The 14,398-nt window shown below is 43.6% G+C and overlaps 1 protein-coding gene across 6 annotated transcripts in view; it reads right to left on the minus strand.

Moving 5' to 3' along the window:
• Nucleotides 1-12,668, minus strand: part of LOC112077340 (uncharacterized) — an 18,826-nt gene extending 6,158 nt beyond the window's left edge. Inside the window, exons 1-5 of one of the 6 annotated variants that reach the window (XM_070441649.1) lie at nucleotides 12,192-12,668; nucleotides 11,578-11,713; nucleotides 11,118-11,327; nucleotides 4,905-5,114; nucleotides 2,193-3,484 (exon numbers count right to left, since the gene is read on the minus strand). In XM_070441649.1, the coding sequence (XP_070297750.1) occupies nucleotides 2,936-3,484; nucleotides 4,905-5,114; nucleotides 11,118-11,327; nucleotides 11,578-11,713; nucleotides 12,192-12,484 (1,398 nt within the window). In that variant the 5' untranslated portion in view covers nucleotides 12,485-12,668 and the 3' untranslated portion in view covers nucleotides 2,193-2,935. Of the gene's footprint in view, nucleotides 1-2,192; nucleotides 3,485-4,904; nucleotides 5,118-11,117; nucleotides 11,328-11,577; nucleotides 11,714-12,191 lie in introns of those variants that run through there. The other 5 variants (XM_070441650.1, XM_024143861.2, XM_070441653.1 and 2 more) reach the window with 5 other exon arrangements.
• Between the last annotated feature and the right edge of the window lie 1,730 nt (nucleotides 12,669-14,398).

Below are 14,398 nucleotides of genomic sequence, written 5' to 3' on the forward strand. Positions count from 1 at the left end.
AGACTGGAAAACACACAGTCAAGCGCTATGATGAACACTGTCTCTCAAGAGGAACACCACAGAAAGGAAGACCCGGAGTTACCTGTGCTGCAGAGGATAAGTTCATTAGAGTTACCAGCCTCAGAAATTGCAGCCCAAATAAATGCTCACAGAATTCAAGTAAGAGACACATCTCAACATCAACTGTTCAGAGGAGACTGCGTGAATCAGTCCTTCTGGTGGAATTGCTGCAAAGAAACCACTACTAAAGGACACCAATAAGAAGAAGATACTTGCTTGGACTGAGAAACATGAGCAATGGACATTAGACCGGTGGAAATCTGTCCTTTGGTCTATGAGAGTCAAATTTGATGATCTCCACATGTGTGGTTCCCACCGTGAAGCTTGAGGAGGTGTGATGGTGCTTTGCTGGTGACACTGTCTGATTTATTTAGAATTCAAGGCACACTTATATGAGAATGGCTACCACAGCATTCTCAGCACGATACGTCATCCCATCTGGCTTGCACTTAGTGGACTATCATGTTGTTTTTCAACAGGACAATACCCAACACACCCTCCAGCTGAGTAAGGGCCATTTGACCATGGAGAGTGATGGAGTGCTGCATCAGATGACCTGGCCCCACACATATCACACCACCCTCCTCAAACACAATAAGTGATGTTTGGGATGAGTTGGACTGCAGAGTGAAGGGAAAGCAGCCAACAAGTGCTCAGCATATGTGGGAACTCCTTCAAGACGTTGTTGAAAAAGCATTCCAGGTGAAGCTGTTAGAGGAATGCCAAGTGGTGGCTACTTTGAAGAATCTCAAATATAAAATATATTTTATTTGTTAACACTTTTTTGGTTACATGATATTCCATATGTGTTATCATAGTTTTGATGTTTGCACTGTTATTTCTCAATGTAGAAAATAGTAAAAATTAAGAAAAACCCTTGAATGAGTAGGTGTGTCCAAACTTTTGACTGGTACTGTAAGTATTCAGACCCTTTGCTATGAGCATCGAAATTGAGCTCAGGTGCATCCTGTTTCCATTGACATCCTTGAGATGTTTCTAACAACTTGATTGGAGTCCACCTGTGGGAATTCAATTGCTTGGAACTGATTTGGAAAGGTATCACACTGTCTATATAAAGGTCACACAGTTCACAGTGAATGTCAGAGCAAAAACCAAGCCATAACGTCGAAGGAATTGTCCATAGACCTCCGAGAAAGGTTTGTGCTGAGGCACAAATCTGGGAAGGCACCAAAACATTTCTGCGCATTGAAGTTCCCCAGGACACAGTGCCCCTCCATCTTCTTAAATGGAAGAAGTTTGGAAGCACCAAGATTCTTCCTAGAGCTGGCCGCCCATGCCAAATTGAGCAATCGGGGAAAAGGGCCTTGGTCAGGGAGGGGACCAAGAACCCGATGGTCACTCTGAAAGAGCTCCAGAGTTCCTCGGTGGAGATGGGAGAACTTTCCAGAAGGACACCATCTTTTCAGCACTCCACCATCAGGCCCTTTATGGTAGAGTGGCCAGATGGAAGCTACTCCTCAGTAAAGGAAGGCACATGACAGCCCGTTTGGAGTTTGCCAAAGGCAACTAATGAACTCTCAGACCATGAGAAACAAGATTCTCTGGTCTGATGAAACCAAAATTGAACTTTGGACTGAATGCAACGTGTCCCATCTGGAGGAAACCAGGCACCGCTCATCACTATGTTGAAGCATGGTGGTGGCAGCATCATGCGTGGGGAGTGTTTTTCAGTGACAGTGCAGGGAGACTAGTCAGGGTTGAGGGAAAGATGAATGAGCGAGCAAGTACAGAGAGATCCTTGATGAAAACTGCTCACCATGCGCTCAGGGTCAGGACACTGACTGGGCACAAGTTCACCTTCAACAAGACAATGACACTAAGCACACAGCCAAGACAACGCAGGAGTGGCTTCGGACAAGTCTCAATGTCCTTGAGTAGCCCAGCTAGAGCCCGGAATTGAACCTGATCAAACTCTCTGGAGAAACCTGAAAATAGCTGTGATAACGCTCCCCATCCAACTTGACAGTGCAAGCACTGTGCAAGATCTGCAGAGAAGAATGGGAGAAACTCCTCAGTTTGTAGCGTCATACCCAAGAATAGTTAGACTGTAATCGCTGCTAAAGATGCATCAACAAAGTACAGAGTAAAGGGTCTGAATACTTATGTAAATGTAATATTTCCCGTTTTTATTTATTTAATAATATTATATACACACACACTTGCAAAAATGTATAACCTGTTTTTGCATTGTCATTATGGGGTAGTGTGTATAGATAGAATACTTCACGAATGCACTGTAGAACAAATCAAGTTTGAACTCATGATATTAATATAACAGCTTTTTTCAATAGGAATCTCTTGCTTCTGTCCAATTTCTCAATGATGAAGCTTCTGATGTCTTTTCAGATTGCTGGAGTGAGAGAACCTGCGTCCGCAATGTGCACAACTGAAGGCTTTCCCCAGTGTGGACGTTCAGGTGCATTTGGAGATCGGTGCGGGACATAAAGCTCTTCTCACACAAGTTGCAGGCGAATGCCCGCTTTCTGGTGTGGATGACCGCGTGCTGACGCAAGTCACTCTCGTGGACAAACTTCTGATGGCAGCTCAGGCAACCGTATAATCGCTCTATGGTGCCAGGTCTAACGTGTGTGGCAAGATTACTCGAGTGAGACGAAGTTGTGGCGCTTTGTCTAAAATGGCCGACAGGAAGTGAGGTATGAGCTGGTTGTTGAACTCCCCTTCCTGGTATTTCAGAGTGTCTATGGAGGCTTGCCATCGTAGGTGCGTTCCTCTCAAACACTCCCTCTCCCTGCGTATTTCCAGTCCCATTGACCTGTGTAGTATAGCTGTACCCACCTGACCCCACTCAAAATCTCTATCTACCTGCTGCCCACTGATACAGAGTCAATCACTATCACGTGTTCTGATGAGGAATGGAATGACTTGGGGGAAACCTGAGGTTTTCTAACCCTACACCTCTCATTTCTATGTCTGAGCTAGTTTGTGTTTCTGGGCCCAATGGGCCACTCCCTAGGTCCATTACTTTAGTGTGAGCAGCAGAGGCGCCATCATCAGTCACTACTACCTCTCTGCACACCTGGTTTAAAGAATCTCTTAGGAGATTGAGGCCCCCGTACATGTCACACTTAGTGTCCAGACTCGGTCTCTCTGCTCTGGGTTCAAGTCCTGTGTGGTGCTGGAGTCCCTGGTTCACATTCCCTGTTTCTGACTGGAAGACGACGTCAGATCCACTGACCTCCATAGCGATGTTGTTGTTGCCTCTGGGGCCACTGGACTGGAAGGCGGGGTTCTCTGTGGTGGCTGCAGCCAGTTGGGTGGTTAGCTCTCTGCTGCCCTCCACTGTTCTGGCTGGGTGACTGATCCTAGAGTCCTGGTCATCTGCTTCTCCCTCCACCTTGATGATGAGCAGGTCTGGTTCCCCTTCCTCTGTCTCTGCTGACTGCTGATGGGGTTAAGTAGGAGAGATGAGTGAGTGAGACAGAGCATACACTATCTGCTGAATGGAGATATGGGCATGACATGGGATTTAGTGAAATTCATAGTAGTCTCGTTGTTATTGTGTTATAATCAGTGCTGTAGTGGAGGGTAAACTCCACCTTTTGTATTTTGCACAAAAACCTTCATAAAGACATTGGATAGAAGTAAATTATTCCACTAATACAAATATAACTGCACATATATCTTAAGACTGTTTTCATGAATTTTATTATATACTCTTTAATCCAATTCAAAAACAGCAAGGGACGTGATCCAGGAAGTAGACAGGATTTTCATAGCGTATTGCTATAAAACGAACTGACATAATGCTAATCCATAGCTTTTCTCCATAGGAATCTCTTGCTTCTGTGTCACTTCTCAATGATGAAGCTTCTGATGTCTTTTCAGATTGCTGGAGTGGGAGAACCTGCGGCCGCAATGTGCACAACTGAAGGGCTTCTCCCCAGTGTGGACGTTCTGGTGAACTTGGAGATGGCTGGCGCACACAAAGCTCTTCTCACACAAGGTGCAGGCGAACGGCCGCTTTCTGGTGTGGATGACCACGTGCCGCCGTAAGTCACTCTCGTGGATAAACTTCTTATGGCAGCTTGGGCAACCATACGGTCGTTCTACGGTGCCAGGTGTAACATCTGTGGCGAGATTACTGGAGTGAGAGGAAGTTGCGGCGCTTAGTCTAAAATGGCAATCAGGAAGTGAGGTATGAGTTGGTTGTTGAGCTCCTCTTCCTGGTATTTCAGAGTGTCTATGGAGCTTGCCAACGAACACAACATATCTTTGTTGGCCTCAACTGCATTTCTGTGCCAAGATGCATGCCTGTATTTACTTCTGAGGGCCGGAAGCTGGGTGAAACCAATTGCGTTGTGTTGTCTCTCATCGATTCGGGGTGATTCATTGGTGCGTTTCTGATAACACTCCCACTCCCTGCCTATTTCCAGTCCCATTAACCTGTGGTGCAGTAGCTGTACCCACCTGACCCCACTCGAAACCTCTATCTACCTGCTGCCCACTGGACACAGAGTAAATCACTATCACATGTTCTGATGAGGAATGGAACGACTTGGGGGAAAACCTGTGGTTTTCTAATCCTACACTTCTCATTTCCATGGCCGAGCTAGTCTGTGTTTCTGGGCCATTCCCTAGGTCCATAACTTTAGTGTGAGCAGCAGAGGTATCATCATCAGTCACTACTACCTCTCTCCACACCTGGTTTAAAGAATCTCTTAGGAGATTGAGGCCCCCGTTCATGTACACTTAGTGTCCAGACTCGGTGTCTCTGCTTTGGGTTCAAATCCTGTGTACTGCTGTGGTCCCTGGTACACATTCCCTGTTTCTGATTGGAGGAGGACGGCGTCAGATCCACTGACCTCCATAGCGGTGTTGTTGTAGTTGTTGCCTCTGGGACCTCTGGGCTGGAAGGCGGGATCCTTGGTGGTGGCTGCAGTCAGTTGGGTGGTTAGCTCTCTGCTGCCCTCCACTGTTCTGGCTGGTTGTCTGGACCTAGATTTCTGGTCATCTGCTTCTCCCTCATCCTTGATGATCAGCAGGTCTGGTTCCCCTTCCTCTGTCTCTGCTGACTGCTGTGGGATTAAGTGGGAGAGATGAGTGAGTGAGACAGAGCATCCACTATCTACTGAATGGAGATATGGGCATGACATGGGATTTAGTGAAATTCATAGTAGTTGTCTTGTTGTTATTGTGTTAGAATGTGCTGGCATACACATCTATACAGACATGACCTCATTCCCAGGCAAAACGTTCTGGTGTGCGAGACTAAAATAGGCATAAGTCTGTGACAGTCTAAAATCGGCTGTTGAAATTGGAACTTACCTCATCACTTGTTGCATCCATATGCTTTGATGGAGAGACATCCTCTTGGTCCACGTCTATGGGCTGTCTGTCTCTTGGTATGCTGCTGTTCAAAAACCCCTGTTGGAAAGTCTGGCTCTGCTTTGCCAAGTAGGTCCTGGAAATAAAGAGGAGGTAAAAATCATAAAAAATCATAACTATGATGTTACCTAAATTATGATCATCTTCCATATGCCCCCATCAATGGTGTTTTTACAAAGAACAAAGGAAGCATAATACGTTCATGACGTGTTATAATGTGTCTATAGAGCTACAAGGATCCTAGCTGTGTTGACAGTACAAAGTAAGCATGACATACACTGAGTCTACAAAACATTTACAACACCTGTTCTAATCTATTTCTGCGTTCATATTTCAGAACAGAGATTATTTAGACTTTAAGGATAGTGAAGGAAAAAAAATAATGCTGTGAGGAAAAATAGAGCCACTCTACAAATTAGTACTACCACATACACAGTGGGGAACAATGGGCCTTCAAGAAGGGCTAAGGATTTCTAAAATAATTATTATAATAATTATATTATTTTCAATAATGTTGATTCTAGGATGTTCTTTGTGTACACGGTCAAATTCATCATCACCAACCTGTCGTTGCCGTCTCTCGATTGTTGTGTCTGTTTAGGAGGCGTATTCCATGGAAGCGATTTTGGACGGACCCATCTGAAAATTTTGTTCTCTCAGACCGAAACCTGGTGATCTGAAGTTCCATCAATTTCATTTTCCTCCGGAGAAATTCGTTCTCCTTGTGGCTTTGGGACATCTTTAGGTGTACAACCGCATAGCCATCGTCAACAACTTTGCAGATTTCRGCTACAGCCGCGTTGGCTAGCACCTCCATGATTGAGGCTATCTGCGCCTGGAACTCGACCACGGAACCCGACATTGTGCCCCGACGTTTTTGGTCCCTTTTCAATATGAAAACAGTCTTTGCGTTTTCTATAATATTATAATAATCTACAGTTATCTAGTTTGCTATTAAAATAAAGTTAATCCTATCAGAAACGAAACATCGCTAGCTTTGTTTGTACGAGTTACTTCTGGCTGGAGGAAAGTATTAAGAGTTACCACATCAGAAAATTGCAGCCCAAATAAATGCTTCACAATTCAAGTAACGACACATCTTCAACATCAACTGTTCAGAGGAGCTGCGTGAATCAGTCCTTCATGGTCGAATTGCTGCAAAGAAACCACTACTAAAGGACACCAAATGAGAGAAGAGAACTTGCTTGGACTGAGAAACATGAGGAATGGACATTAGACAGTGGAAATATGTTCTTTGGTCTGATGAGTCCAAATTTGATGAATTCTCCACATGTGTGGTTCCACCGTGAAGCTGGAGGAGGTGTGATGGTGCTATGCTGGTGAACGGTCTGATTTATTTAGAATTCAGGCACACTTAAGAGCAATGGCTACACAGCATTCTGCAGCGTCGTAATCCCATCTGGCTTTTGCACTTAGTGGGACTATCATTTGTTTTTCAACAGGAAATGACCAACACATCCAGGCTGTGTAAGGGCTTTGACATGGAGAGTGATGGAGTGCTGCATCAGATGACCTGGCCCAACAACCCGACCTCAAACCAATAAAGATGTTTGGGATGAGTTTGGCGCTAAGAGTGAAGGGAAAGCAGCAACAAGTGCTCAGCATATGTGGGAATCCTTCAAGACTGTTGAAAAAGCATTCCGGTGAAGCTGTTAGAGAGATGCCAAGTGGTGGTACTATTGAAGAATTCAATATAAAATATATTTTGATTTGTTTAACACTTTTTTTGGTTACTACATGATTCCATATGTGTTATTTCAATATTTTGATGTTTGCACTGTTATTCTACAATGTGAAAATAGTAAAATTAATGAAAAAACCTTGAATGAGTAGGTGTCCCAAACTTTTGACTGGTACTGTAAGTATTCAGACCTTTGCTATGAGACTCGAAATTGAGCTCAGGTGCATCCTGTTTCCATTGATCTCTTGAGATGTTTCTACAACTTGATTGGAGTCCACCTGTGGTGAATTCAATTGCTTGGAATGATTTGGAAAGGATACACCTGTCTATATAAAGGTCACACAGTTTCACAGTGAATGTCAGATCAAAAACCAAGCCATAACGTCGATGGTCCGTAGACCTCCGAGAAAGGTTTGTGTGAGGCAATAATCTGGGAAGGCTACCAAAACATTCTGCAGCATTGAAGTTCCCAGGACACACGTGCCCTCATCATTCTTAAATGGAAGAAGTTTGGAAGCACCAGAATTCTTCCTAGAGCTGGCCGCCCCATGCCAAATTGAGCAATCGGGGGAAAAGGGCTTGGTCAGGGAGGGGCCAAGAACCGTGGTTCACTCTGAAAGAGCTCCAGAGTTCCTCGTGGAGATGGGAGAACTTCCAGAAGGACAACCATCTTTTCTAGCACTCACAATCAGGCCCTTCTAGGTAGAGTGGCCAGATGGAAGCTACTCCTCAGTAAAAGGCAGACAGCACGTTTGGAGTTTGCCAAAAGGCAACTAATGAACTTCAAGACCATGAGAAACAGATTCTTGGTCTGATGAAACAAAATTGAACTTTTGGACTGAATCGCGTCCCATCTGGAGAACCAGGCACCGCCATCATATGGTAAGCATGGTGGTGGCAGCATCATGCTGTGGGGATGTTTTTCAGTGGCAGTGACTGGGAGACTAGTCAGGGGTTGGGAGAAAGATGAAGGAGCGAAGTAGAGAGAGATCCTTGATGAAATCCTGCTCCAGAGCACTTAGGACATTATGGGGCGAGGTTCACCTTCCCCAACAGGACAATGAACTAAGCACAACAGCCAAGACAACGCAGGAGTGGCTTCGGAACAGTCTCAATGTCCTTGAGTAGCCCAGCTAGAGCCGGACTTGACCGATATAAACATATCTGGAGAGACCTGAAAAATAGCTGTGAAGCAGACGCTCCCATCAACTTGACAGTAGCTTGAGAGGATTGCAGAGAAGAATGGGAAGACTCCCAAGTTTTTGTAGCGTCATACCCAAGAATATTAGACTGTAATCGCTGCAAAGATGCATCAACAAAGTACAGAGTAAAGGGTCTGAATACTTATGTAAAATGAATATATTCATTTTTTTATTTAATATATATATATTACACCAAACACATTTGCAAATGTTATAGCCTTTTTTGCATTGTATTATGGGGTAGTGTATAGATAGAATACTTCACGAATGCACTGTAGAACAAAGTTTGAACTCATGATATTGCTATAACAGCTTTTTTCAATAGGAATCTCTTGCTTCTGTCCAATTTCTAATGATGAAGCTTCGATGTCTTTTCAGATTGCTGGGTGGGAGAACCTGCGTCCGCTGTTGCACAACTGAAGGGCTTCTTCTCCAGTGTGGACATTCAGGTGCATTTGGAGATCGGTGCGGGACATAAAGCTCTTCTCACACAGGTGCAGGCGAATGCCGCTTTCTGGTGTGGATGACGCGTGCTGAGCAAGTCATCTCTCGTGGACAAACTTCTGATGGCAGCTCAGGCAACGTATAATCGTCTATGGTGCAGGTCTAACGTGTGTGGCAAGATTACTCGAGTGAGACGAAGTTGTGGCGCTTTGTCTAAAATGGCGCAGGAAGTGGGTATGAGTGGATTGTTGAACTCCTCTTCCTGGATTTCAGAGTGTCTATGGAGGCTTGCCATCGTAGGTGCGTTCCTCTCAAACACTCACCTCTCCCTGCGTATTTCCAGTCCCATGCTGTGGGTGTAGTAGCTGTACCCACCTGACCCACTCAAAATCTCTATCTACTGCTGCCCACGGATACAGAGTCAATCACTATCACGTTGTTCTGATGAGGAATGGAATGACTTGGGGGGAAACTGAGGTTTTCTAACCCTACACCTCTCATTTCTATGTCTGAGCTAGTTTGTGTTTCTGGGCAAGGGCCACTCCTAGGTCCATTACTTTAGTGTGAGCAGCAGAGGCGCCATCATCAGTCATACTACCCTCTGCACACCTGGTTTAAAGAATCTCTTAGGAGATTGAGGCCCCGTACATGTCACATTGTGTCCAGACTCGGTCTCTCTGCTCTGGGTTCAAGTCCTGTGTGGTGCTGGGTCCCGGTTCACATTCCTGTTTCTGACTGGAAGACGACGTCAGATCCACTGACCTCCATAGCGTGTTGTTGTTGCTTGGGCCACTGGCACTGGAAGGCGGGGTTCTCTTGTGGTGGCTGAGCAGTTGGGTGGTTAGCTCTCTGCTGCCTCCACTGTTCTGGCTGGGTGACTGATCTAGAGTCCTGGTCATCTGTTCTCCTCCACCTTGATGATGAGCAGGTCTGGTTCCCTTCTCTGTCTCTGCTGACTGCTGATGGGGTAATAGGAGAGATGAGTGAGTGAGACAGAGCATCCAACTATCTCTGAATGGAGATATGGGCATGACATGGGATTTAGTGAAATTCATAGTAGTCTCGTTGTTATTGGGTTATAATCAGTGCTGTAGTGGAGGGTAAACTCCACCTTTTTGTATTTTGCACAAAACCTTCATAAAGACATTGGATAGATAATGTAAATTATTCACTAATACAATATAACTGCACATATATTCTTAAGACTGTTTTCATGAATTTTATTATTATACTCTTTATATCAATTAAAACAGCAAGGGACGTGATCAGGAAGTAGACAGGATTTTAATAGCGTATTGCTATAAACGAACTGACAATATGCTAATCCATAGCTTTTCTCTAGGAATCTTTGCTTCTGTGTCACTTCTCAATGATGAAGCTTCTGATGTCTTTTCAGATTGCTGGAGTGGGAGAACCTCGGCCCGCAATGTGCACAACTGAAGGCTTCTCCAGTGTGGACGTTCTGGTGAACTTGGAGATGGTGGGCGCACACAAAGCTCTTCTCACACAAGGTGGCAGGCGAACGGTCCGCTTTCTGGTGTGGATGACACGTGCGCGTAAGTCACTCTCGTGGAAACTTTTGGCAGCTTGGGCACCATACGGTCGTTCTACGGTGCCGGTGTAAATCTGTGGCGAGATTACTCGAGTGAGAGGAAGTTGCGGCGCTTAGTCTAAAATGGCAATCAGGAAGTGGGTATGAGTTGGTTGTTGAGCTCTCTTCCTGGTATTTCAGAGTGTCTATGGAGGCTTGCCAACGAACACCAACTATCTTGTTTGGCCTCAACTGCATTTCTGTGCCAAGATGCATGCCTGTATTTATCTCTGAGGGCGGAAGCTGTGAACCAATTGCGTTGTGTTGTCTCTCATCGATTCGGGGTGATTCATTGGTGCGTTTCTGTTAAACACTCCCACTCCTGCTATTTCCAGTCCCATTAACCTGTGTGGAGTAGCTTGTACCACCTGACCCCACTCGAAACCTCTATCTACTGCTGCCCACTGGACAGAGTCAATCACTATCACTGTTCTGATGAGGAATGGAACGACTTGGGGGAAAACCTGTGGTTTTCTAATCCTACACTTCTCATTTCCATGCCGAGCTAGTCTGTGTTTTGGGCCATTCCCTAGGTCTAACTTTAGTGTGAGCAGCAGAGGTATATAATAGTCACTACTACTCTCTCCACACCTGGTTTAAAGAATCTCTTAGGAGATTGAGGCCCCGTACATGTCACACTTAGTGTCCAGACTCGGTCTCTCTGCTTTGGGTTCAAATCCTGTGTACTGCTGTGGTCCCTGGTACAATTCCCTGTTTCTGATTGGAGGAGGACGGCGTCAGATCCACTGACCTCCATAGCGGTGTTGTTGTAGTCGTTGCCTCTGGGACCTCTGGGCTGGAAGGCGGGTCTTGTGGTGGCTGCAGTCAGTTGGGTGGTTAGCTCTCTGCTGCCCTCCACTGTTCTGGCTGGTTGTCTGGACCTAGATTTCTGGTCATCTGCTTCTCCCTCATCCTTGATGATCAGCAGGTCTGGTTCCCTTTCCTCTGTCTCTGCTGACTGCTGATGGGATTAAGTGGGAGAGAATGAAGTGAGATGACAGAGCATCCACTATCTACTGAATGGAGTATGGAATGACATGGGATTTAGTGAAATTCATAGTAGTTGTCTGTTGTTATTGTGTTTAGAATGTGCTGGCATACACATCTATACAGACAGGACCTCATTCCCAGGCAAAACGTTCTGGTGTGGCGAGACTAAATAGGCATAAGTCTGTGACAGTCTAAAATCGGCTGTTAAAATTGGAACTTACCTCATCACTTGTAGCATCCATATGCTTTGATGGAGAGACATCTCTTGGTCCACGTCTATGGGCTGTCTGTCTCTTGGTATGCTGCTGTTTCCAAAACTCCTGTTGGAAAGTCTGGCTCTGCTTTGCCAAGTAGGTCCTGGAAATAAAGAGGAGGTAAAAATCATAAAAAATCATAACTATGATGTTACCTAAATTATGATCATCTTCCATATGCCCCATCAATGGTGTTTTTTACAAAGAACAAAGGAAGCATAATACGTTCATGACGTGTTATAATGTGTCTATAGAGTAAGGATCCTAGTCTGTGTTGACAGTACAAAGTAAGCATGACATACACTGAGTCTACAAACATTTACAACACTGTTCTCCTATTTCTGGGTTCAATATTTCAGAACAGAGATTATTTAGACTTTAAGGATAGTGGAAGAAAAAATCATGCTGTGAGGAAAAAATAGAGCCATCTCAAATTAGTACTACCACATACACAGTGGGGAACAATGGCCTTCAAGAAGGGCTAAGGATTTCTAAAATAATTATTATATAATTTATATTATTTTCAATAATGTTGATTCTGGATGTTTCTTTGTGTACACGGTCAAATTCATCATCACAACCTGTCGTTGCCGTCTCTCGATTGTTGTGTCTGTTTAGAGGCGTATTCCATGGAAGCGATTTTGGACGGACCCATCTGAAATTTTGTTCTCTCAGACCGAAACCTGGTGATCTGAAGTTCCATCAATTTCATTTTCCTCCGGAGAAATTCGTTCTCCTTGTGGCTTTGGGACATCTTTAGGTGTACAACCGCATAGCCATCGTCAACAACTTTGCAGATTTCAGCTACAGCGCGGTTGGCTAGCACTCCATGATTGAGGCTATCTGCGCCTGGATCGACCACGGAACCCGACATTGTGCCCGACGTTTTTGGTCCCTTTTCAATATGAAAACAGTCTTTGCGTTTTCTATAATATTATAATAATCTACAGTTATCTAGTTTGCTATTAAAATAAAGTTAATCCTATCAGAAACGAAAACATCGCTAGCTTTGTTTGTAGCCGGTGATTCTTTCCTTTTCCTCCTCATTATGCTGGACTGTGGAATTAAAGTTTAACACGCCACCTACTGTACAGGAGTTCTCCATCACAAAAATTGTAGCCAAGTACAAAAAAACTAGGCTTGTGGCCCCAAAATGTTGGAGACACCATCCCGAGCTATTACAAACACATGTTTTTCCCAATCTATAATGGATGTCATTTATTAAAATGGGTGATTATGTAAAAATATTTTACTGAAGATGGTTAATTTTGATTTTTTTATTTATCCGTTATTTTACAGTAAGTTGCTGAAACCTTTCATTTGACAAGACCTGAATAGTTAGGGAGAGAGGGGTAAGAGCCAATTGTAACTTGATAGATTTGATGATATGTGACAAACGCCCTAAACTGAAAAAGTGACAATAATGCCTGGCTTGAAGTGGCATTTCCACATAACCCAATATATGCTGTCTGCCACATAAACAGGCAAACAGCATCAGGATATTTAATGTATCTTGGATATTAGACCTGTAAAACACAGTACAATAGGTGGAAATATCAAGTATTAATATTTATGTGAATGTACACCTTACTTTTTGGTAGCTGAATAATAGACAACTTCCCAAGTCATTGCTCTCATCCAGCGCTGTTTGGTCCTGCTTGATAAAAATACATAGTTTCCACGTTTTTGTTGTTGTCGTGGCTATTGTAATCGGCTCTAAAGAAAACAAGTGGCTTAGACATCGAAATTAAACATTTTGGGTCCAAGGTTCCTTGAAGGATTTTGTATCTTTTGCCCCTACTCATGTAATTAAACCACAAGATTATTTTTGGGGCACCTAGATTTGACCTCAAATCCAATATGGTATCCAAAATCCAATATAGGTGCAATAATATCATTTGATGGTGGTTAATGTATGAATTAAGGAATTTGATCTTTTTTTTTTTTTTTGAATTATGTAAAACACTTTACCCATAAAGACTGTTTTGGTGTAAATCTATTTTATTCTGATCCAATATGTCCAACATGATTCAACACCTTTGCCTGCTTATAGTGAGGTCCAAAGGTATCTGGACAGTGAACATGTTTTGTTGTTCTTTGGCTCTGTACTCCAGCACATTGAATTTGAAATGATACAATGACTATGAGGTTAAATTACAGACGTAAACTTTACAGGAAAGATTCATCAATTTTGAATGTTATATGTTTTTTGTGTGAGCGATGTTCTATCGATACCAGGGGTCATGCGTTTTCATGTGATAGGAGCTATTGCCGTTAAGATAAGGTAGAAGTTGGCCGGTATGATGTACCATTGCGATAAAACCACTCTCACTACACTGGAAATGAAGAGAATACATTTTTTGATCGCAAAAAAAGTCTGGATTCGTGTCAGATTTAATACTTGACAATGTCAAGAATAGAAGACAACTATCAAATGAACCATTGGATCATATTTGTGCGATATTCCTTACCTTATCAAACTTGTGACTCTACTTGTTGGATGCATTTGCAGTTTGTTTTGGTGTTTTTTCAGATTATTTTGTACCAAAGAAATCAAATCAAATTGTATTTGTCACATGCGCCGAATACAACAGGTGTAGTAGACATTACCGTGAAATGCTTACTTACAAGCCCTTAACCAAATGCAGAATTTATTTTAAAGTAAGTAAGAAAATATTTGTACAAAATAAATAAATTAAAGAAAAAAAGTAACACAATAAATAACGATGCCTATATACAGGGGCGTACAGGCACAGAGTCAATGTGCGGGGGTACAGTTTAGTCAAGA

This window comes from Salvelinus sp. IW2-2015, unplaced genomic scaffold, assembly GCF_002910315.2.
Source record: "Salvelinus sp. IW2-2015 unplaced genomic scaffold, ASM291031v2 Un_scaffold4463, whole genome shotgun sequence".
NCBI lineage: Eukaryota > Metazoa > Chordata > Actinopteri > Salmoniformes > Salmonidae > Salvelinus > Salvelinus sp. IW2-2015.